General features: G+C 45.4%; 1 protein-coding gene across 4 annotated transcripts in view; it reads left to right on the top strand.

Annotated features, from left to right (window-relative positions):
• SLIT2 (slit guidance ligand 2) overlaps window positions 1–25962 on the top strand; it is a 739121-nt gene that overhangs the window by 27915 nt on the left and 685244 nt on the right. For all 4 annotated transcript variants that reach the window (XM_078678412.1, XM_078678410.1, XM_078678411.1 and 1 more), the window contains exon 4: window positions 21706–21777. In XM_078678412.1, coding sequence (XP_078534538.1) covers window positions 21706–21777 — 72 coding nt within the window. The remainder of the gene's footprint in view (window positions 1–21705; window positions 21778–25962) is intronic.

Here is a 25962-nt window from a genome sequence, read left to right as displayed (position 1 = left end):
GAGTACCTTGGATGGAGCAAAACGTTGTAGCTGACGGCACGATGCATTGATTTTTTCCATGCAGTTGGGTTACTGCGTTGTTGTCGAGCTCTGTTGAAGTACAGGCAGTGCGTCGCTGTCATACTGTGCAGATAGTCGCCGTCAAGTCGCACAGCTGTAAAACCGCTATCGTCGAACAGCCTCTGACTCACAGGCAGATGCCTCAGTTCCGACCAGCGCAGTGGTGACAGTGCATCAGTTTTGTGGAAAATCAGCTTCAGAATCCACATCTGAGGACCAGGACTGGAGGGAGAACCTCAGATGAGGGTAGAACTCGCAGATGGCAGAGCCCAGCAGCACCAGCAGGATTGTAGGAAGTCTTTTATGTCCCTTGGACTCACTCTGGGTTTGAGTGAGATGGGTCCAATTCTTGCCCTCTCAGGGCAGAGATCAGCAGGGCAGCTCAGCAAAGCAGAGAAGCAGTTCCTAAGAACAGTCAGTCAAGGCAAAGTGGCAATCCTTACAGAACAGCAGTCTTTACTTATGCAGAGTGCTTCCGAGGTCCATTAGTATACTGATTTGATAGGGTCAGAGCCCTAGTACTTATACTCAAATGTGCCTGTGAAGTTGTGGGTGAATTCAAAGCAGCTCATTGAAATGCACCTGTTTCATCCCAGCCCTGTCCGCGAGGCTATCTGTGGGGGGTAATCAGTCCTTTGTGTGGGGACAGAACGCAGCCTATTCAGATGTAAGTGTGAGCTCCCTCTCCTGCCACATACGAATATCAGAATGCAGATGAGTCCTCTGTCACACCCATCCGCCTGTGTTTGTGGCTGTCTCAAGGGAGTGCACAAAGTGTAGCTGTCATCCAGCCCAGGCGCGTATTAGAGACGGGCTGCAGGCACACAGAGCAAAGTTAAAAGCACAGAAATGTCCACTTTCTAAAAGTGGAATTTCTAAAATAGTAATGTCAAATCCAACTTTACCACTGAATAAGATTTATCATTACCATTCCAAAGATATTAAAGATGTTTTATCAACTCCCTTCTAACCAGGAATTATAGCTTTAAATTCTTTTCAGGAATTTCCAATGCTAGCATATAAGAGGAGTAGGCCTCACAGTAGTGAAAAATGAATTTAGCTGTTTGTCATACAGGGCATGTAAAACGTAAAAGTACATGTCCTACCTTTAAGTTACACAGCACCCTGTCCTATGGGCAACATAGGGCCTACCTTAGGGTTGACCTATGTGTAATATAAAGGGAGTTCAAGGCTTGGCAAGTGGTTTTAAATGCCACTTCAAAGTGGCAGTAAACTGCACACACAGACCTTGAAATGGCAGGCCTGAGACAAGTGTGAAAGGCACAACCAGTGCTGCAGGCCCACTAGTAGCCTTTAGATTATAGACCCTGGGCATATGGGGTACCACTGTACAAGGGACTTATAAGTAAGATAAATATGCCAATCATATATATACCAATTTCACCATGTTTTGAGGGAGAAGCACATGCACTTTAGTACTGGTCAGAAGTGGCAAAGTGCTCAGAGTCCACAGGCCAACAAAAGAGATACAGCAAAAAGTTGGGGTAAGACCACCCTAAGAATTACAGGTCTAAAACACAACAGAAGAAAAAGTCAAAACCAATGTAGACAAATAGAGTAACATGTAATAAAGAAAATGACACCAAAACAACACAAATCCAATCAGTAACACCAGAGTTATGGCTGAGCTATTAAGGTTTTAGGTAAAAATAGTGCTAAGAAGCACAGGGCTCCTCTCTTGCTTATCTGGTCGCGCTGACCCAGAGGAAAATCACAAGTTCAGGCTGACCACAATGGACCACAAGTCAGATACAGGGACTAGGTTCATCCCCCTTAAGAGTTACCTTCTCAAGTCCATGTGAGGAGCTGTCATTCGCATTGGCTGGGCTGCGAGGAGCAGGCTCACCATTGCAGACAGTCACTGTTGTAGCGTAAAGAGCTGGCCGTCACTGGAGCATCATGTTGGCAATCGATGCGGGCTACTACTGTTGGAGTGAAGCACAAGTCTCACTGGAGCTTCACTTTGGCGGTCATCACGGAAGGTTGCTGTTGGCATGAAGAGCAGATCCTGCTGGTGCTTAGCGTTGGTGGTAGTGGTTGGTCCTTTCCCTGTGCAAAGAGCTAACTTTGTAGTTGCGAGGTTCCCAAAACGTCTGAAGGTTCACCTTGAGTTCAAGAAGAGTACACTCTGATGCAAGCCAAGGGTCCAGGACCTGGGGTGCACCTCTTGAGGATCAGGACCTGCATAAGGACTCGGGCAGGTCTAGTTGGTGGTGGGCAGTTGCAGGGAGGCTTATATAAACTTGTTTTGTCCCTGTAGCTCAAACAGGAGTTCAGCCAGCTGGCCCTTGGAGTCACTTCTGGGAAGCTTGGGTTCAAGGCACGTAGATCTAATCTTTCTTCTCCAGACAGCAGAGCAGTCCTTCTTCTGAAACTACCACAGGACCAAGAGTGTTCTGAAGAGATGTTCTGAAGATGTCACTTTTATACCCGGTGCCAGCCTTTGTGTGGTGGAATTCCCTGGCCTACCCCACAAACTCATTCTGGTCAGTTCTTCCAATTTCCCTGGGTTTGGCTTCAAACTGTCTAGGGTGACACGGGCAAGGGCAGGCATGGGGTCAGGTTCCTTTGTGTGTGCTGCAGGCAGGGTCCTTTGAAGTATAATGAAGGCAAGGCAGAACTCCTCTTCAACCATCCTGTCAGGAAGACCCTCTCCCTCCAAACCTAGGCCTCTTTTGTCCCCATGTCTGTAAGGAATACAGAAAACACCACAGGAGAATCATGCAGTTATATGACCCTGGGCACTGGCAGAAAGGAACATTTGGTTTGCACAGAAAAATGCCAACATTCTAAAAGTGGTATTTTCAGAATAGTAACTTAAAATTTTGATATTGCCATTCAATTTTATATTGCAATTTATTTTCAGTGTAAACAGCATTTCTCTAACTGGTCCCAAATTGAAGTTATCACTTAAGTGTAGTTGTCAAGTTTCCACTGACCTGAGGTTTCAAATCTGCAGGAGAGAAGATGGCCCAAACAGTCTTCTTCAGAACCTGCTCCAACACACTATAAATTAAACCACTAGAGTCTGGTAACCACTCTCATGGAGAAAGGAGGAGGATGTAAGGCAGGGGTAGCCCAACGGATGAACAAGACATTGTTACAATCAGATTGCACCCAAGTTATCTAGTAAATCTCCCTTTGTATTATGGAAGTAGTTTCTGAAAGAAAAAACAACACCCATTCGTACTCCAAATACAAAGGGACCATTCAGAGCATTCACACAACTATGTCTCTGTGCTAGACCCCACAAAAGTAAATCTACCATATAACAAGTCTTGTAGGTGTCATAGGGAAACAAATTAACCTCATTCGCCCCCACCAGGTGAGACTTTGAGTGCAGAATACGATTGCAATCAAACTAACTCTTCCAATAGTTCAAAAAATGGCGTCAGTAACCAAAAACCACTCCTTATAACAAAAAGGGAAATAGAGGATAGCCACTTTAGAGGTCCCAGAAGTTCAAGGTCTTTTCATCAGTGAACTGACCTTTTCAAAGAAGCTTTTCAGGGGTTACACAATGGAGAAACTCCAAAAACAAGGTGAGAGACTGGATCCCCAGAACGCGTTCCTCTCCCAAAGAGAATGCTGTCCAGCCAGATGCAAAAACTTCAAAATGGGGGAAAAGAAGAGAGAAAAAGAAGAGTGAAAGAAGTGACAACTGTAGTTCACCGTCCATTGTAATGTAGGGAAAAAGGATTGGGCAATTTGGTGTAAACAGATAACCACCGGGAACACAGGATCGTGGTACTAACACAAACCCAACGTGGGACTGCGTTTGTCGGCTCAACAGAAGGAAACTGGAAGTCCAGGAGGGTGGATGAAACCACTAGACTGTGGCTCACAAACTGCAGAGCTGCATACAGAAAGACTACAAGGAGTCGTGAACATAGGAGACAAAAATCTCAAAGCCAAGCACAGAGACCTTCACTGGTGCGCCTTAAAAATCCATCACGCCTTTGCAATTATTAAAACCACACCTCATTCTATGTACCCCCTAAGGCCTAATGGTAGGTCGGTGTGATACGGGAAAACCAGAACAGAGACACAGATGTAGGGAAAATAGAAATACAAACACAGAATAATTTACTGCATAGTACAAAAGGGAGCGGCTCTTCCCCCTGTTCTGGCTCTGCGGACGTGCAGGGTTTCAGCAAGGGTGGTGGATCAGAGGTTTCTTTCGGGTATGTGGAAGGCGATTCTCTCGTTGAGGTATTGGGGTCCTGTGTTGTAGTGGCATTTGTAGGCGTGGGTAAGTATCTTGAAGGTGACACTCTTCTCGATGGGGAGCCAGTGGAGGTTCCGTAGGTGTTGGCTGATGTGCTCATGTCAGGGGATGCCGAGGACGAGTCTGGCTGCAGTGTTCTGTATCGTCCAGTCTGCTGGTTAAGAGTACATGGGTGACTGTCTTCCGTGACTCGGGGGGATCCATATGAAGGTCTTACGGAGGATGCTGAGGGTGTTGAAGAAGCTGGAGACGATGGCGTTGACCTGCCTGTTCATGGAGAGGGAGGAATCTAGTACGATGCTGAGGTTTCTGGCGTGGTCCATGGGGGTTGGAGGGCTGCCGAGGGAGGTGGGCTACCAGGTGTTGTTCCATGCTGACTGGGTAGCTCCGAGGACGAGGACTTCTTTCTTCTCTGAGTTGAACTTCAGGCAGCTGTTGCACATCCAGGATGTGACATCCTGCATTCCTTCCTGGAAGTTCAGTCTGGTGGTGGTGGGGTCCTAGGTGAGGGAGAGTATGAGCTGGATGTAATCGGCGTTGGATACTATGCTGAGGACGTGCTGTCTGACGATGGTAGCGAGGGAGGCCATGTAGATGTTGAAGAGAGCTGTGCCGAGCAATGATCCCTGGGGTACTGCGCAGTTGATTTCTGTGGGTTTGGAGAGGAAGGGTGTCAGTCTGATTCTTTGGCTTCTGCCGGTGAGGAACAAGTAGATCCAGTCCAGGGCAGATCCTTGTATGCCGGTGTCGTGTAGTCTGGCGGCGAGTGTGCGGTGGGAGACGGTGTTGAATACTGCTGACAGGTCGAGTAGGATCAGGGCTGCATTGTGGCTTTGGTCTAGAAGGATGTGGATGTCATCTGTGGCTGCGAGTAGTGTGGTCTCAGTGCTGTGGTTGCTATGGAATTCGGATTGAGAGGGGTCGAAGATGGAGTTGTCTTCGATGAACCTTGTTAGCGGTGCGATGATGGTCTTCTCAGTGACTTTTGCTGTGAAGGGGAGTAGAGAGATGGCCCGGTAGTTCTTGAGGTCTGTGGGATCTGCTGAAGGCTTCTTAATCAGTTGTCTGACTTCTGCGCATTTCCAGTTGTTGGGGAAGGTTCCGGTCTTGAAGCTGACATTCATGGTGCGTCGTAATTCTGGTGTGATGGGGGCTCTGTGGTAGATGTGTAGAGGTCTCTGGGGGACCCCGAGTGGATGTATTTCGTGGTCGCTGAGGTCTCTTCAGTTGTGACCGGTGTCCAGGATGAAATGGTGGGCTGGCTGGCATTGCTGGAGGGCGTGGCGGTTGCTGAGTCAGGTGTTTGGTCATTGAAGTTGTCGTAGAGGGTCTTGTTTTTCAGATGGAAGTAAGATCCAAGCTTGTTGCAGAGGTCCTGGGAAGTGGTGATGACTGTGGTTTCGCTGGGGGGTTTGGTGAATTCCTGGATGATGCTGAAGGGTTCCTTGGGGTTGCTGGAGTTGGCAAGGATTTTGTTGTGGATGAAGGTTCTTTTGGTGGTATTTCTTCATGACGTTCTTGTAGGTGGTGTGGTTTTCAGGCAACTTGTTGTTTCTCACGTTCTTCAAGAGGTGTCTGCAACTGCGTCTGGTTTCTTGAAGGTCAACGGTGAACCAGGTGGCTTTCCTGGGGCGCTGCATAGCGGGCAAGCTTGTCTGCGCAGTTGGAGATCCAAGTGTGAAGTTCCCTGGCTGCGAGGTTGGTGTTAGTTGCAGCGGTGGGGGTTCCACGGTTGAGGGTGGAGTTGAGCTGCTCCTCGGTGACTCTGCTCCAGTTCCTTCGCTGAGGGCATGGAGCAGGTTTGGGCAGCTTGGGTTTGTTGACAAGGAAGTGTACGCAGTGGTGGTCAGTCCACTGGGTTGCGTGGTGTGGCTGAAGTGCATTCTGTTTCCTTCTGTGAAGATGGGGTCCAGAGTGTGTCCTGCCTGTGGGTGGGCTTGGTGATGAGTTGTTTCAGTCCGATGTTGGTGAGGGTGTCCAGGAGAGTTGGGGAGTTGTGGTCACTGGGGTGGTCGAGGTGAAAGTTCAGGCCTCCGATGAGTATGTAGTCCATGGAGGCGATGTCGTGGGGTGCGATGAGGTCAGTGATGGTGGAGGTGAAGAGGGCACAGGGGGTTGGGGGGGCTGTAGGCCATGGTGCCGCAGAGTGTGGAGATGGGCTGGTCTGTACCTGGAAGTGCAGGTGTTCGGCGATGGAGAAGGCGTCACTTGAGGTGGAGAGGCAGAGGGAGTTTTTGTGTGCGATGGTAAGTCCTCCTCCTGGATGGTTGGGGCTGGCCTTCCTTTGGATCTTGCATTCATCCGGTATGGCGATGGCGATGTCGGTCCAGGTGTCTGTAAAGAGTGCGGCATCTGATGAGAGGGTGTCGAGGAGGTTCCAGATCTCAACGGTGTGTTTGTGCATGGAGCGCAAGTTGAGGAGGATGCACCTAAGGGCGCGGGCGGTGGTGAAGGTCTGGCGGCAGGAGAACTGGACATGGGTTGTGTTTGGCGTGGACTTCTGGCAGTTGTTGTTTCTTCCGGAGTTGAGTGCGTGGAGGGCAGCTGAGTCGTAGCGGTGGATGGTCCGTGATCCAAGGTCCCTACCATTGGTCGCGGTCGGATCGCGGACAGGCACAGACTGGCTAGTCTTTGGCGTGACTTCAGCGCGCTAGCAGCACGACCAATACACCATTGCACAGCGGCCACCATGAAATTGGGAAGGGAGAAGGATATGCAGCTGGGAGGCAGGAGTGGGAACCAGCAGGGGGGGAGGGGCCACAGGAGCAAAAAACGGAATCAGGCACAAAGTACAGCACAGTAACCATATTAAATATAATACTAATACAAGAAGCAGAACCTGAAACAGCAGAAGTGGCACAATCACGGACCTGGGCAGCAGGAGGGGGTGAGACTGAGGCAGCGGCGGCATCAGGGACAGCAGAGCTGCTGGGGAAAGAGCGGATCCTAGACAAGAGGTCTGAGGTCCAGCTCGCGATCCCCCTCAGGGGCCGCCATGAAATAGGGAAGGGGGGAGGGACGTGCAGCTGGGAGGCGGTAGCAGGAAACGGCAGGGGGGAGGTACCGTAGGGGCATCAGCAGCGGGAGAAAAATGGCACAACAATGAAAACAGGCAATAAAACAATAGCAGTAACTCAGAAAGCAAAAAACAGAATCAGGCACAAAGTACAGCACAGTAACCACAGTAAATACAATACTAATACAAGAAGCAGAACCTGAAACAGCAGAAAGGGCACAATAACGGACCTGGGCAGCAGCGGCCCCAAACACCTCTCAGGAGGGGGTGAGACGGGGTCAGCAGCGGTGTCGGGGACAGCGGAACTGCTGGGGAGAGAGCGGATCCTAGACCAGAGGTCAGAGGTCCAGCTCGTGCTCCCCCGCAGCGGCCGCCATGAAGTAGGGAAAGGGGAGGGACGTGCAGCTGGGAGGCGGGAGCAGGAACCAACAGGGGGGAGGGGCAGGAGGGGCGTTAGCAGTGGGAGAAAAATGGCGCAGCAATGAAAGCAGGCAACAAAACAATAACTCAGAAAGCAAAAAACAGAATCAGGCACAAAGTACAGCACAGTAACCACAGTAAATACCATACTAATACAAGAAGCAGAACCTGAAACAGCAGAAGGAGCACAATAATGGACCTGGGCAGGAGCAGCCTCGAACACCTCCGAGGAGGGGGTGAGACGGGGTCAGTGGCGGCTTCATGGACAGCGGAGCTGCTGGGGAGAGAGTGGATCATAGACCAGAGATCTAGGATCCCGGAAGGTTTAGGCCTGACTAAAGGTTTATTTTGCCAGGTCGAAATGGCAGTTTAAAACTGCTCTACAGGCTGCAGTGGCAAGCCTGAGTTGTGTCTTATAAGCTACGTTAGTGGGTGGGACAATGAGTACTGCTGCCCACTAGTAACTTTTAAGTTACAGGTCCTGAGTATATGGAGTACAAAATATGAGGGACTCACAAGTAAATTAAATGTACTAATCAGATATAGGACAATTTTACCATCTTTTTAAGGGAGAGCACAAGCATGGGTTACCACTGGTTAGCAGGTGTAAAGTGCAGAGAGTCCTGAAAGTTAAAGAAATGGGTTCAGCAAGGGAAGTCACAAATCTGGGGTGACATGAGCCAAGTGCAATGATTGGGTTACAATTTTAGTATGGAACAACAGTCAACAAACCTCTGAAAGAAAGTAGGTGTTAGTTAACATTGCTGTATGTAGCACATGTAGTGCATAATAGTGCTTTGCCTGAGTATATGGTGTTACTGCTGGCAGTATGTGAAGCAATGCATTTGATTGTTCACTGGTGTTGGTTTGGTAGGTGGTACTGTGTGTACAGTATCCTCTGTCCTCGGTTCACACTGTCTGACCTTGGTGCATTGCACAGCATTGTACCTATCCCGAATATAAGAAGGTGGTACCGGGTGATGTGCACAGGAGGGCACCCGACATATTGTCATTGTATTGTAATTACATTTATATAGCACTTACTACCCTGACGAGGCATCAAAGTGCTTTTTCGGCGAGTAGCACGCCACCCCAGAATCCATAAAGGATTAGTGTTGAATTAGTATATTAAAATTAAAGTAATTTGAGTGATGGATATGTTAGTCAGTTATTTGGATTCAGAAGGATAGCGGAGGGATAGAAGTGGGAAAAGGGGTTGCATTTATGTATCGCCTGTTACCCCTGATGGGGTGTTAAAGTGCTTTTTTGGCAAGTAGCATGCTACTCCGGAACCCATAAAGGATTAGTGGTGAATAAGTATAGTGAAATATGAAAGTAATTTGAGTGGTGGATAAAGTCAGTTATTAGGATTGAGAAGGATAGTGGAGGGATAGCAGATGGTTAAAGGTTTGCATTTATATAGCGCTTGTTACCCCTGATGGGGTGTTGAAGCGCTTCTTGGCGAGTAGCACGCTACTCCAGAACCCATAAAGGATTAGTGTTGAATTAGTATAGTGAAATATGAAAGTAATTTGAATGGTGGATATTAGTCATATGGTCAAGCTGACAGTTGTCTATCAGAGGATGTGGGAATCCTGATTGATAGCGAATGACAAGACTCATTTTATTGCATTAGCTAGAGAGTTCAAAATATATAACCCCTTCCTAGTGTATTTGCCACTGAGTCCACACAATAAATGTCCTTCCTATGGTGTTTGGCAAGGAATTCAAAATGTAGATGTTTTTCCTTTACAGTGAAAATGACATTAATGCACACATAACTAAATACTATTTCAAAATGACAAATATTTACAAGATTGCAGGTGCTGCAATAACAAACTGGAGTTCCTCCAACAGGGACTTTTCATATTAACCAGAGTAAAAAGCATGCACATTAAATAAATATCACAGGGTGAAGCTAGTCCGCTGCTGTAATCCGTGATGTTCCATCTGACAATGTATGCATCAATAACCTCTAATAATAAACACTAGCAATGGTTGGTCATGGGCCTACTGGAAAGCATAAGGCTTTTCACAATTAAACGGTTAAGTCTGCATGCCTTGCCAAGTTGTTCACTATTTAAAACGAGAGACCTATTGCCTTTGTCACTACACATAATAATCAATAAGTCCAACCTCTTGGCATTAGACCCATCAAACAATTTAGGCAGACCAAAAATATACCTTGGTATGCGCAGTAACTCTCCTTATGGAGACACCAAGCATTTAATGTGGCCAGACCCCAAAACAAACATAGGTACTAAAACCCGTTCTATTGGATTTGTCAGGGTTGACACTGTAACACCTTTCCTATTGTATGTGTGAAATATTCAAAATATAAAGCTTTTTTTTTAAGAAAAAGTAGTTGAGTTCCTGTATGAACTGGAAGTTTATTTCACAATTTTGGTGGAAGCAAAACTAATAAGTGCAATGTAAAGAAGCACAGGGAGGCCTCAGTACACTTAGCAGAAACTAGGAAGCAGAATATAGAGTTTGTGTAATAATAGTAAAGAAAAATACAGAACATGTAACATGTAACCTGTAGCAAGTAAGTAAAAACATTTTAAAACAAGGCACACACAATTATACCGAAGCTGAAGAAGAATCAGAAGCTAATAAATTATGGTGCAGCATATGGTGAGACATGATAAAGGACAGTGAATAAAGAAAAATTCTGAAACATTGGCATGCTTAGGAAGCTGATTATAAAGAGAACAACAGTAATGAAGATGGGACAGAGCAAAAAGTTTGTGATAAAAGTTTCAAAGAAAAAATAAGTTTGATTGTATAAATATTGTAAAGATGCAAATGGCAAGGTTTGGAAACAGGTGAATTGAGGAAGGATGTGAAGTCATTTCTCAAATTCAAATCCAAGATTGCGAGCAGCAGTAGAGAATAGTAGTTGTTTTGGAATGAGGAAACTAGGAGAAGGTGGATAAAGCAAGGAAGAAAGAGTTTAATTATTTTGAATTATACTTAGTAAAATAAGTGGATATCCAAGGTTTCACAGCACTGAGAGAAACTTGATGATAAAAGGGTGGAAAGTACTTTGCTATGCTCGAGGCTCTTTTCTGTGGTCAATCATGTCTGCAAAATGTATAACTGCTCAATCATCGTGTGGCTGATCCAAATGCAGCAGACCCCACTTTATACAAGCAATAGCTGAAGAGGTCTGACTGAAAGTCATGGTCCATGGGGGATGACTCAGTGCCCACTCTACGTACATTGTGTGTAAGAAGTATTTGGCTATGGTCATGAGATGCAGAAAAAACGAAAAACATTGCCCTAATGGATGTAAGAAAATAATATATGACATCAAATCAAAGGCAACTAAAACATTGGGTAATTTTCATTTTTGACACACATAGGCCTTAGCAAGTCGTACCTTGACATAGACAAAATGTCCAACTTGGCTATTAGGCCATATCAATATAAAGGACATTTCTAGGTATTCTGGTGTGAAAGTAAGTGCACTAGAAATAATGCTGTGTAGAGACTTCCCTAATGAAGTGTTAAAAGGTAAAGAAGCAAAACATCAACATTTGGAAGACTTTGGGGTTTTAGGGCCTTAGGTATGAACACATTTTCCCATAGACACAGAATGGGTAAAACCCTTTGATACATCTGGCCCTTAGTGCTATCTGAGCATATCTGGGCATAGACGTCTTATGAGTCAGCAATTCAGCCATACATTATGACTTTTTTAGAGATAAGCTCAACCATTCCATACCTTATGCCATAGGTTTTAACACAATAGCAAATGCAGTTTACATACTGCCCGGTGAAACATATATATACACTATAGCCAGTTCGGCAGAATGATAGCCTTAACTTTAGGAGTTATGATTGTGGAATTGTGATGCCACTCAGAAAAAATGATTCATGATTGTCCCACTCGGAATAAAGAAGAATAAGCATAATTCTGGCTTGACAACTGTGTGGTGAATGGGCCCTCGGGTCAAAGGTTATTGCCAATGGCGCCAAGTAATGTTCCACTGTAGTAATCTGGAGTTTTTTATCCGAGGTCTCGTCAGGGGAAGTAAGCACTATATAAAATTTAATTTAAACAGAGACGACCAATTTACAGCAGTCTACCCTTTCCACCAGACTCTAAAGGACACTCTTGTTTCTGTGCGTGATTCACACTATCACTAGCGGTATTTACCCTCTGTAAACTTTAAGTATTTTGCTGAGCATGTAATGCCAAGGGGGAGAGCGAAATTGGCTTTTTCTTAATTTCATGGAAATCATTTTTTAAACTTTGACACTTTTACTAACTTCAAAAAACTGGTACAGGTGTTTAAAACAAAGGGTGAAATCACTACCACTTAAAAACAACTTAAGAATCCTTTTGGAATAAGGTTGACATGCTGACAAAGTTTTGTGAAGATTCCAAACAGGTCAGCTTCATGAAGTTGCAAAGATTGGAAGACTTGGCTATTTTAATTTGATTTACCAACGAGCGTAGTCGTAAGATTTCAATGTTCTCGCCTTTTCCCAGGAGTAAGCGTTGGCACTCTGTTCACTGTTTGTAATAAAGTCCTGGTGTGCTTGGCTATTGCTACACTAACTTCCTTTACAGTTTTACATTGTGTGTGTAACAAGGACCTTACAAGCTCTGATTGCTGGGGGGTTTCCATTCGTTTTATGCATTCAATAATGTAATAAAACGTGTGATCATGGCTACTTTAACAGAGAAAAACTAGCTACTTTCTAAATCGGTGGTGGGCAGGTGTAATTTTTTTTTGTGACACGTCTGTTTATGGAAGTTGATAGCCAGCTTTCTTTCATTTAACAACTATTTATTGGAAGAGAAGCCACAAACCATATTACATATGTATTTATTTATTTATTTATTTATAAAGTAGCACTCACAATGCGCACAGTCGTTAGGGTACTCATTCCAAAAATGAAAACAATATGATAGAGCTGAGCAGAGACGTATCAGTGATGTGTATGGGGAGGGAAGGAAGGGAAAGGAAGGGACAGAATGGAAGGGACATTCCACATAGGGGCTTTAGCGAACCACACATGAACATTTAACCACAGTCTGTGCACACTTAACATAAATATGAACCAGAAACGCCTGGAACAGGACGTATCTAATTATTGTGCAGTAGGGGACACCTGAAGAAATTCCAAAGTTTAGATCATGTATAATACAATATACAATAGAAATAAGAGAAGCAACAGAACATGGAAGATATCTGGCCCACCTTCTTTGGTTTCTAAGAAAATTGAGAGGAGACAGTCACCAGGGGATGTCAATCAGCTTTCGAACAACATCATATTTGTGACAGCACAAGAACAACATTGGTGTTCACAATACTGAAGTGCTCCTCTTTGCAATCCTGGCGGTGTCCACACACTGATGTGGTAATTTCAGAAGTAACCTTGACCCACTGTATTCTAAAGATGAATTACATCTGTCTATGATATCCTGTTACCGTTCTTTGATGTACATAATCAACCATATCAGTAACACCGTTTTTACAGAAGGTGCAGAGCCCTTGGCTAATGCACTGACATTGCATTTATGAAAGTGCAAGATCAATACTTAAGATCACAATTCAATGATAGCAACAGTATGGCATGTAATAGCTGAGGCATTTGGTATGTATTTCTTTGCAATGTGTGGCATCTGTGCACAATATCACATTGCACTAATTTGAGAGAGCTAATCCGTGATATCACTATTGTATTGCATGTTTAAGGGAGTGTTTCATATCTTACAAAACCATACATTTTCAAGTTTGCTAAAATGAGTAAATATATGCAATTACGTGTCTGAGTTCCTGGACTCTGTATACTGTTGATCTACAAATATAATCTGAAACGCTCTTTCTGATGGAAAATTCTTGCAATAGCTTTCTGCTTGGAACACCACACCAAGATGGTGAGAAGTAGAATATGGCCCCGGTTAATCTCCCATCCTCATTGTGAGAACTTTTTGGGATCCAATACATAACTATCATACTTTAAATAATTGTTCTTTCACTAGCTGGGTTTAATAATAAGCACATTATGCCTTAAAATGCATGTTTCGTTCTCAGATTGGGGACAGTGATGCAACAAATCTTCACTACCATCTACAGTGTGTATTTCAGTCTGGCTTTACTTTTACACTACTGTGGGCCTCATTTAGAGGCAGGTGATAATGCCATCTCCCAAATATTGGCGAATTTCCTGACCTCTCACCTCTGCGTTCAATTTCCTCATTTAGACTTCTGGGCTAGGACTATTCCTAATAGTGCAGTTGTTGCCAGCTCTCCCATCAGAGACAGCGGGTACAGCGTTAGAGGGCTCACAGAATTAAGAGTGGCCCTCTAGCTTCATTTCTTACAGTGTTCATGACTTCCCTGGAAACCGCAGGGCTTCCAGGCAGACAAACTCTTGAAGTGCTGCTGCCCAAGGTTGATGGATGCCTACAATGGGTGTCTGTCCTCAAGAATCTACTAAGTGATAACTGGTATTGAATTGAAGCAGCATTTCTAGAGCGCATGGTTACCCAAGGGTGGTGACCGTCCTGACTCTCGCAGAAGCGGTCGCTCCCCACGCTCCCTGGCCTGGGTATCGTAGTGCTTTGCCTGCATTGCTTTGAAGGAATTGGTGCCTGCTATTGCTCACTGCTGCCAAGTATTGATCTGTACTTTGCTTGCATTTCTATTTGTGCCAGTTTATGCATTGCTCACATTTTCAACTGTGGCTGATTAGTATCGTGACGCTCGCATTGCCTAATTTAAATAGATCGTTGCTGCCTAATTGTGCCGGTGCCACTGCCCATAGCGATATTCAACTTTGTGCTCCAATCTGTTTTGGTTTTACTTTTGCTGCCATTTTGTTGTTGTTGTGCCTCGTAGCCCGTCTCTCCACCCCGCTCCCGCCTCCCAGCTGCTCCTCCCTCCCACTGATAGCTAAAGCCCGTCCCGTCGAAAGAAGCGCTGTGACGGTCCTGACTCTCGCAGAAGCGGTCGCTCCTCACGCTCCCTGGCCTGGGTATCGTAGTGCTTTGCCTGCATTGCTTTGAAGGAATTGGTGCCTGCTATTGCTCACTGCTGCCAAGTATTGGTCTGTACTTTGCTTGCATTTCTATTTGTGCCAGTTTATGCATTGCTCGCATTTTCAACTGTGCCTGATTAGTATCGTGACGCTCGCATTGCCTAATTTAAATAGATCGTTGCTGCCTGATTGTGCCGGTGCCACTGCCCATAGCGATATTCAACTTTGTGCTCCAATCTGTTTCGGTTTTACTTTTGCTGCCATTTTGTTGTTGTTGTGCCTCGTAGCCCGTCTCTCCACCCTGCTCCCGCCTGCCAGCTGCTCCTCCTTCGCTCCGCCCCCTCCACTATCTACTTATGTCAAGGCAATATACGCGCAGCGGACGCGCCCTATGCGCGCCGAAGGCGCGCCAAAGGTAAGCCCGTCTACGCCCATCCGCGCCTGGACCGCGCCCAGCGCAAGATCCCCTGGCCCCCGCAAAACCCACTCCACCCGCATAACGTACGACGCCGCTACCCTCTCAGCACTCAACCCCGGCCGACTCCCTAACTGCTACCAAGCTGCCCCAGGACTCACCCATGGACCCTTCACCTGCCACTCCTGCAAGTTCGACTGCATCAGAACCCACACCAAATCCACAAACTCCAAACAGAACGCCGACAACAACCACCTGAATTGCATCCTGCTCAACACCCGCTCGGTCCACAGACACGCCATTGAACTTTGGAACCTACTCGACACCACATCGCCGGACGTCGCCTTTCTTACAGAAACCTGGATGAACGCCTCATCAGTGCCCGACATCGCCATAGCCATCCCGGACGGCTTCAAGATCATCCGAAAAGACCGCACCAACCAAACAGGAGGAGGCATCGCCATCGTCCACAAGAACACCATCCGCCTCACGACCAGTTCCGACGATAACCTCGCAGCCGCCAAACACCTTCACTTCCAGATCCACACCGACCCCAAGACAACACTCAGAGGCACCCTCATCTACAGACAACCAGGACCCCGCACACATTTCAGCGAAGACATCACGGACTTCATCAGCCCACACGCCCTCCCCTCCGAGGACTACATTCTACTGGGAGACCTCAACTTCCACCTGGAAAAGAACAACGACAGCAACACCACCACCCTTCTGGACAACCTCGCCAATCTCGGACTCAAACAACTTGTTGACACCCCCACCCACTATGCCAGGCACACGCTCGACCCAATCTTCACCTCCAGCAAGCACATCTCCTTCAATCACACCACAGCTCTCCATTGGACGGACCACAGCTGCGTTCACTTCAACTACAAAAAGAATATGACCTACAACCACCCACAACCAATTCCCCGCAGAAAATGGAACAAAATCACCACCGACCAGCTCTTCACATCGCTCCACCAAAACCCTCCTGCCAATTCATCGGACCCAAACCAAGCAGCCACCAACCTTACACAATGGATCTCCCACAGCGCTGACGAATTAGCACCCTTGAAAAACAATCAAACCAAACAAGGTAGCAAAAAAGCCCCCTGGTTCAATGCTGACCTTAAGAAATCCAAGAAGATCTGTCGCACCCTAGAGAAAGCCTGGCGAAAAAACCCAACCACTGACAACCTAGTCACCCTCAAGAACGCCACCCGAAAACACCACCAACTGATCCGATCCACCAAGAAATCAGCATTCAAAGGATCGACTCAACAACAACACCCACAACAGCAAAGAACTATTCAACATCATCAAAGAGTTTACCAACCCCACCGCCGGCACCAACGACATCACTCCCTCCCAAGACCTCTGCGACTCTCTAGCCTCGTTCTTCCACAACAAAATCGCTGACATACATAACAGCTTTGGAGACCAGTCCACCCCACCCACCTCCGAACTAAAATCCTCCTCCAACAACCTTTGCGCCTGGAAACCAATCACCACTGAAGACACCATCCGCCTAATGAACACCATCCACTCAGGATCGCCAACCGACCCATGCCCCCACCACATTTTCAACAAAGCAGACTCCATTATCGCACCCCATCTCCGAGACGTCATCAACTGCTCCCTCAACTCCGCTACCTACCCGGAAAGCTGGAAACATGCCGAACTCAGCGCCCTCCTGAAGAAACCCACAGCAGACCCCACTGAACTTAAGAACTATGGCCCCATTTCGCTCCTCCCATTCCCTGCAAAAGTCATCGAAAAAGCCGTCCACAATCAGCTCGCCGCCTTCCTCGAATCCAACAAAGCCCTCGACCCTTCTCAGTCCGGCTTCAGAGCCAAACACAGCACCGAGACCGCCCTCATCGCAGCAACTGACGACATTCGAACTCTACTGGACAACGGAGAAACAGCTGCCCTCATCCTACTTGACCTCTCCACAGCCTTCGACACAGTCTATCATAGCACCCTTATACAACGCCTCAGCAACGTCGGAATACAAGGAAAAGCACTGGACTGGATCATCTCGTTCCTCGCCGGAAGAACGCAGAGAGTCCGCCTCCCCCTTTTAGATCAGAGGCCACCGAAGTCACCTGCGGCGTACCACAAGGATCATCACTGAGTCCCACCCTCTTCAACGTATACATGAGTCCCCTCGCATCCATCGCGCGCCAACACAACCTCAACATCATCTCCTACGCAGACGACACCCAGTTGATCCTCTCCCTCACCAAAGATCCAAACACCGCCAAAACCAACCTACACGAAGGGATGAAAGAAGTAGCCGAATGGATGGAGAACAGCCGTTTGAAACTGAACTCGGACAAAACGGAAGTCCTCATCTTAGGATCATCCACCTCCGCCTGGGACGACTCATGGTGGCCACCGGCCCTGGGAACCGCACCCATACCGACAGACCACGCACGTAACCTTGGCTTCATCCTGGACTCCTCCCTCTCAATGACCAGACAAGTCAACGCCATCTCATCATCTTGCTTCAACATCCTACGTATGCTCAAAAAAATCTTCCGTTGGATCCCCATCGAAACAAGGAAGACGGTCACCCATGCACTGGTCACAAGCCGACTGGACTACGGAAACACCCTTTACGCCGGAACCACAGCCAAACTGCAGAAAAAACTCCAACGCATCCAAAACGCCTCGGCCAGACTCATCCTAGACATCCCCCGCCAAGCTCACATTTCCGGTCACCTGAAAGACCTCCACTGGCTCCTCGTTAACAAGAGAATAACATTCCGCCTCCTCACCCACGCACACAAAGCCCTCTATGACCTAGGACCAGAATTCCTCAACACGTGCCTGTCCTTTTGCACCTCCACCCGCCAACTACGATCGGCCAATCAAGCCCTCGCTGCAATTCCACGCATCCAAAGATCCACCATGGGGGGAAGATCCTTCTCCTACTTAGCAGCCAAGACCTGGAATTCTCTCCCCACCCACCTCCGCCTTACACAGAACCACCTCTCCTTCAGAAAACAACTAAAAACTTGGTTATTCGATAAGTAAAGTACCCCCTCCCTCAAGCGCCTTGAGACCCTCTGGGTGAGTAGTGCGCTATACAAATGATTAAACTTGAACTTGAAGGGCATCCCAGCGTTGAGGCTATGTGATCAGAGGCTCCGAGCAATATTTAGGGGAAGAGAAAAGTTTTAATTTGTTTCCAAAAGGTCAAATAATTTGGTTCAAGCCGGATCTGAAGGGGGAGGCTATTCCACAGATTGGTAACGTTATATGAAAAAGACGTCCTCCTCTCCTTGATCTTTTTATTTGTGGTACTACTACCAGAGTTCTGTAGTCCGACCTTAAGGCCCAATTAGCACGATAGGGCCGAATACTGGATCGGATGAAGGAGGATCCCTTCCCTGAAAGTGCTTTGTGAGCCATGCATAATGCCTTGAATTGGATCCTATCATGGATAGGAAGCCAGTGGAGAGCCGCAAGGCAGGCTTAGCTGACAACCGATTGGAAATGTTCCATAACAGACGTGCAGCGCAGTTTTGCACTATCTGTACATTTTTTGTGGTACAGCATGGAGCTATTAAGTAGAGGGCGTTGGCATAGTCAAGCCTGGAGAAAATCAATGCTTGCACCAGCAATCTTCTAGCTGCAAAAGGTAGCAAAGGGAGGATTTTCCTTATCATTCTTAGGATCCCATAGCAACTGGCTGCAACCTTTGCGCTTGTACGCTTGTACATATACCAGCGTGAAAAGGCGAACCTTCAACTACTGAATACTTCCCCCAATAGCAGCTCTCGTAATGTACGTGGGATCATAAGGGAATCATAGGGGAATAATATCCACAAAGACAGCACTTATTACTTAAAGTGACATTAAATAGCAACTTACACCAAAAAGAAATGAATGTTCATGTCAATGTGCAATATGCACCTCATGTGCAAACACGTTCCATTCCAGCTACAGGGCCATACTGGCTTTCTACCCATCTATAGATCTGTGGACCTTGAGTTTTCCATCAAAGCGAACCCTTCAGTCTCTCCAGGAAGGAATTTACCACCATTGGATCAATGAACAAAAACAATTTGTCTGCACTTTGTAACTTTAGTTTCGAGAGTTTCGTACGTGTTTCAGGAAGCTTGCGCTATCCCTCCCAAGTTAGAGCACTTACATCAAGAATAAGGAGAATCCTGTTATTATTGTAGCTGAGGTTTTGTTTCAGTATTGCAGCCATGTTCAGGTTGGCTTGTTGCCATGCCAAATCCACTAGTGCCATACTGATTGCTGTACTTGAAGGGGAACTAAATGTGTTAGATCTTGGGGCAGGCCTGCAAAACTTCTGTCGCATCCACATCTGGTGCCAAGGCAGGAAAATATAGTACTAGAATATTGGACACCCTCCTCGCATTGTCCAGAACTTTTTTTTCTTTTCAAACTACAACATAGCTTTGATAGATTGTTGTCAATATGAGTACACAATCACCTGAAGGATGCAGAAGTCGAATCTCCTTCAATTGACTGGACATATTGTCCAAAACAAAAGGCGCGGAATGCACTATCCCAGATATCCATCCCTCCACCTCTTCCACTCTGGACTCAATTTCCACCATAGCTTTTTCGACACCCGCCAGTTTCTTCAAGATGATGTCCAGTGCATGCATCATTTATCCCTATCCCTTAAGGAGCTTGCTTGTGAGTACTTCTCCGGTGTCTTCCACCTCAGATCCCTTCCTCCTTCTTGATTCTTTGGCAAAAAGTCAAGTTCAGCTCTTTTGCATTGTTTCGCTATATTAAGGCTGAATAGTTGGCTAACAGCTATCAAACAGCACCCCTAGTTCAGAACTGCCATTGAAAGCTCAGAGTTTCTCTTCTTGCAGCAGAGCCTGGGTACATCTGTTCACTCCGTTTCATATCAGTGGGCCACATTGATGTTGACCTGTCTACCAGCAGCAGCAGCACGGTGCCACTGAAGTCCTCTTCGTCGCACCCGCCACAATGGGTCTTACCAAGATTAGAACGGGGCCTCGCTTCTTGCTGTTTTCTTCCACACCTTGTGTATACCACAGCTTTAGGTAGTACGTGCTGCCTCACTTGCACTCACTCTCCACATGGGGCTTGATTACGAGTTTGGTGGATGGGTTACTCCATCACATATGTGACGGATATCCCGTTGCCCTATTACGAGTTCCACTATGTTCCATTGGATATAATGAAACTCGGAAAATGACGGACAGGATATCCATCACGTTTGCGATGGAGTAACCTGTTCATCAAACTCGTAATCAGGCCCTAGATGTGCACTCTGTGGATCTCTGATGTCTTTAAGATGGTCCCAGCATGGGGAAAAGCCATACCCTTCAAGCACACTCTTCGACTCCTCCCCGTCTGGATCTGCGTTTTGAGGTGACTAAGGGGCACATGTAGGTAATTTCCATTTTGCGATTCTCAAATAGCGAATTTTAAGGAATCGCTATTTGAGAATTGCAAAATGGAATGTAGGTAATAATTCGCAATTTTTTTGCGAATCTCTAACATTCCTTAATTGCGATTAGCAAATTGCGAATCACAATCAAGGAATGAGTGTCCCATTCCTTCCTATGGTCCAAGAGGCCCATAGGAATGAATGGGGATTCATTCTCAAATTGCGATTTTCTATGAGAAAATCGCAATTTGAGAATCGCAATTCCAAGGGTGCCAGGGTGTCCAAAGGACACCTGTTGCACCCTTAGAATGTGCCTGTAAGAAAATGTGGTGTACATACATGCCCTAAGGGCATGTCTGTGCGCCACAAGGCACTTTGAATTTTTTTAAAAAATGCATTTTGACAGGAAATCGCAAAATACCATCTACTTAAAGTAGGTGGTATTTTGCGATTCCTTAAGCCAAAATCACAATTTTAAAGGCACCCCGGCATAGCATTTAAGGAATCGCAAAATTGCGATTCCTTAAATGCTTGAGCAAAATAAGGAATCGCAATTTTTGCGATTCCTTATTTTGCTAAGTGGCACCTACATACCAAAATGCCGTTTGCGATTCGCAAACGCTGGAATTCTGCGAATTCCGGCGTTTGCGAATCGCAAACGCCTTCCTACATATGCCCCTAAATCACTGTTCGCTCAAACGTTCTCGGCCATTCCTTTGGCAAAAAATAAATGAACCCTCACTGACGTCAAATGCTACGCCCTCAAAGGGTACATTTCAATCTATAACTTTATTGAGACCATTAAGATTGTTTTCTTTATGTAATGAGGCTTGTTTTACTAGAGAAATGCTTTGAACCATATTGTTCCATCTATATTAAATAGTGCTTCTCTTTCCTATTCCTGTAATGGGTTTCCGCACATTGTACCCTCTCACTCACTTGAGGACATAGACTCCAGATAGTATTGCAATATCATTTCCACATTATTTAGAACAAACACTGCTTTGCCTATGTACCATACTAATCATTTGAGATCACCGGTGTCAAGTGTGTAAACAGATGTATTTTAACTGTGTTTTGTGTTTCTCTATGCATTTTCCATTTTGTAATGTCTGCTTTTCTTTATTTTTCAGGCGTTTAAACAAAAACAATCTTCAAGTACTGCCCGAGCTGCTGTTTCTGGGGACTCCAAAACTGTACCGACTGTAAGTGAACCCAGTGAAATGTTTGAGCATTTTGAATCCGCCCTCTTTAAACTCTGTCGAAGCGGTTTGCGCGATGCACACACGGTGCTCAGTAACGCTGGCCGACTATGTTGTGATGTTTACTCGCGAGAACCTGAGCTGCAAATACCTTCTTGTCTGGCAGTGTGTGCATTTCAGGGTGGCATTCTGTTACCAGCAGCATTCGTGTTCTTCTCGTGTACTTGTTGTATCCGTGCGCATGTGAACTTCTAGCTCGTGAACAAACACACAGACGTGTGATATAAAGTGACTCCCTTTTTCGCCATGTCCTCGTTAAATGTTACCAGCACTAGTAGGTTAATTCAGAGTTTGGTCGCCAGCTGTGAAGCAGAGTGGCTTTTCACACCTCGAAAGTAGCCTGCAGGAGAAGTTATTTTTTTGTACAGTGCGGGCGATCAATAGACTTAAAGGACGTTGTGATGGAAAATTGGGCAGTATTATTTTTTGCTCTGCTTATTGTCTGTCTTAGCTTATTTTCAGAGGTTTGATGGTTGTATGAGGGAATAAATAATATGTGTATATGTGATAAAAAATATTTTCAATACAACCCCTGTTGAATCTACACAATTTGTACTTTGTATATGGTTACTTTAAAAATCGGATTTTGTCCGATTGCCTCTACTGATATTCCATAATACTTTGTCTCGTCATGAACGGTACTTATTAACTACGGGAAACTGATGGCAAATGGTATTCCCGTGACACCATGACATTATAACCTCTCGGATTAAAGTTTACTTCTTGAAAATGTACTAACTACTCTAATTGAAAATAGAGAAGGAAGGGATCCGGAAACACAAAATTGCAGTGAAAAAGAAAGAAATGAAATGAAAAATAGCGTGGGGGGGGGGGGAGCGAGTCCAAAAATGAATAAAAGGATAAAGGGAAAAGTATGAAAGAGAAAACAAGGATGGGAAAAGCAAAATAAATGTTCTCCAAGGCTAAAAAGGAAGGAGCAAAAAAAATGGCAAAAATAAATGTTTTTTTAGAAAAAATGGGGGGATTCTTTGTGATAAAAAGCAGTAAAGAGACAAATAAGTGACAAATTAAGAGTACAAATTTGAAGGAATACATTTGAGAAGTCATTAATTCCAGAGTACTGCTGGGAAGCTGTGACTGTCACAGCTCCCGAGGAGTACTCACAGGTGTAATCATTCACACATTTGGAAATGTAGCAAGTGTGTAGTTTTGCATTTGTAAATCAATAGCTTTTTTGTTAGTTTGTGAAAATATTTTCTAAGTGGAGAAACACAATCCACAACACCGACACCAATTTTGCGGGTGTTTGCTTACTTTTCCCACCATGAAAACAGATTAGTCCCAGCCATGGTAGGTGTAAACATGTGTCTGCTTTCACATTTGCAAATACCGACCAACTCACAAGTTTGTTTTGGCTGCCTCCTTTACAGATGTTGCCATCCTGGCATCTGAAATGCACACAACCTTGTCCTGTGAGAAGATTTACTAACACTTAAATTTACTCCAAACTGGTGTACATTTAGGGGTGAGGTAATCCAGTTGGAATTGCCAAATCCGATTTAGTAAACCACTAATGTGGCTTTGACCGACCCCGTGCACTAAGGTATTTGCACAAGTGAGCGCTCAAACCTCTGAATTGGCCATCATGTGTTTTATCATTTTCTGAAATTAAGTTTGGCTCTTGTTCTTGGTGTCTCTCTTTCACGTCAATTATTTTGTTTACTGAGTTTCAGGTAGGCGCAGCCTAAGTAGTTTGTTTTGTAGTCTTTATGCATGGGAGCCCTTTCTCTTGAGCAAAGAATATGGAGACCAAAAGTGGTGGCAGACTGAACCACAAGCTAGATGCACACAGCACTTATGTGACATGCTGCGGTGACTACTCAGACACTCACACACATTGAGAAACTCACATACTTACTCACACATTCACTGAGACACTCATGAACTTAGTAACACACTCACTCTAAAAGATTACAGGTTACAGTTATGAAATACAATTTTAAAAGACCTTAGAAATTCACTTAAAAACCAAAGGTTAAAGGGAAGTTATAGTTATGAAATAGAATTTACTCAACCTTTGAAATTCACTGAAAAAACAAAGGTTACAGGGAAGTTATAGTTATGAAATAGAATTTTTTTTAAACTTAGAAATTCACTGAAAAAGCAAAGGTTACAGAGACGTTATAGTTAGGCTCAGGTTTCACTCATACAAAACCATTGAAATTCACCAGTTATAGTTACCTGAGCTAACTATAACTTATGCCCCCGCAATGCACTGCTTATGACCTCACATATTACATTACTCATGACATGGTCAGTGACATCACTGATGACAGCAATGAGGACATCTTTCAACAGAACCACTCCCATACCCGCTCACACAGCATACAACCTCATATGCCCACTTACATACCCATTCACAGACACATACTAGTACTTACACAACCACTCACTTATACTTTGAGCCAATCACTTACCCACTCACTTACTCATAGACTATGATCATACAAACAGTCAGTCACTCATACAGCCACACACACAGCCACACACTTACCCATAGAGACACTGACACACCCAGTTATTCACCTATTCATTCACTCACACACTCACTCATCCATTTAGCCTCTCAGCAGAGTCACTCACTCACCCATACAACCACTCACTCATGCAAACACCCACACAACCACTTACATACCTATTCACACACCCATACAACTATTCACACAACCTTTCACTCACTCATACAGCCAATCCCAGACACTCGCTCTTACATTCAGCCACTCACACACCAACTCACTTAACAAAACACTCACTCAAACAGCCACTCACTCACTCACCCATACAGCCACTTACACACCCAGTCACTCATCCATACAGCTATTCAGGCACCCACTCATTCACCTTTGCAGTCACTGACACTCCCACTCACCCACCCTTACTACAACTCACACATCCAATCAGTTACCCACCCATACAGCCACTCACATAAAAATACAGCCTCTCACACCGACACTGTCACCCACACAGCCACTCAGACACCCACTTATACACCCATACAGCCATTCACACAGCTGTACAGTCGCTCAGGCACCCCCTCACACACAGACACCCACTCACACACAGATACACACAGTCACACAGCGAGTCATAAACTATATTAAAAAATAAATCACTCATTAGCAAGACACAATGTATACTAATGTAACTTTTGAGGTACTTTACAAATATGTTTAAATGTAGTGCTTATATAGCGCACAAATCACCCCCGAAGGGGTCTTAAGGCGCTGTACACATACCACTGTGGAACCCTTCCTGGCCTTTCCCTGTGAAGTGCAAACTCCTGGGCACCCCCAAGGTGAAGCCAGGCATCCTGGCGCTGTTGGGGCCGTTGTGGAGATTAAGCAAGCTATTGCCCAGAGTTGCAGAGTGGGACCCATGCTTAGAATAGGCCCCGAGGCGAGAATTAACAGGTCCGGAGAAATTGAGCCCAAGACCCACCGAGGCGGGAATTGAACCCTGGTCCGGGCCAGACTTCTGCATCAGGGTCAGCCGTTCTAACCATTGAGCCACACTTCTCCACACATAAAATCTTTTAGAAAGCACTAACAATCACTTGATGGTGTATTTTGAGATGTCATTAGTGTTGTCATCATTGATGTCACTGACCATGTCATGAATGATATAATATGTGAGGTCATAAACTGTGCATTGCAGGGGAATACGTTATAGTTAGCTCAGGTAACTATAACTGCTAAATTTCAATGGTTTTGCACGAGTGAAATCTGAGCCTAACTGTAATGTTCCTGTAACCATTGTTTTTTTCAGTGAAAAAAATAAACATATTATATATATATATATATATATATATATATATATATATATATATATATATATCGATTCTAAACTCCTCTTTGGAAAGACAGATCCCCATGTTATTTTGTAATAAATGTATTTATGTATTCTACTGCACCAGAAATGCCCTAAGTGAGCATCCTTCCTTTGGAAGTCGGTTTGGAGTTTGGTATCTTAATCACACAGGGAAGCTCCTCCAGTGCCGACGCTCCACCCCTGTAGGGCGCATGGCACTAGTTGGAGATGGAGAGTGGGTTGATTCCAAATATATATAATTCGGTCAGTTTCCATTGAAAAGCATTTTTTCATTTTTTT

This window comes from Lissotriton helveticus, chromosome 2_2, assembly GCF_964261635.1.
Source record: "Lissotriton helveticus chromosome 2_2, aLisHel1.1, whole genome shotgun sequence".
NCBI classification, from domain to species: Eukaryota; Metazoa; Chordata; class Amphibia; order Caudata; family Salamandridae; genus Lissotriton; species Lissotriton helveticus.
This window is presented reverse-complemented; position numbering and strand designations above follow the sequence as displayed.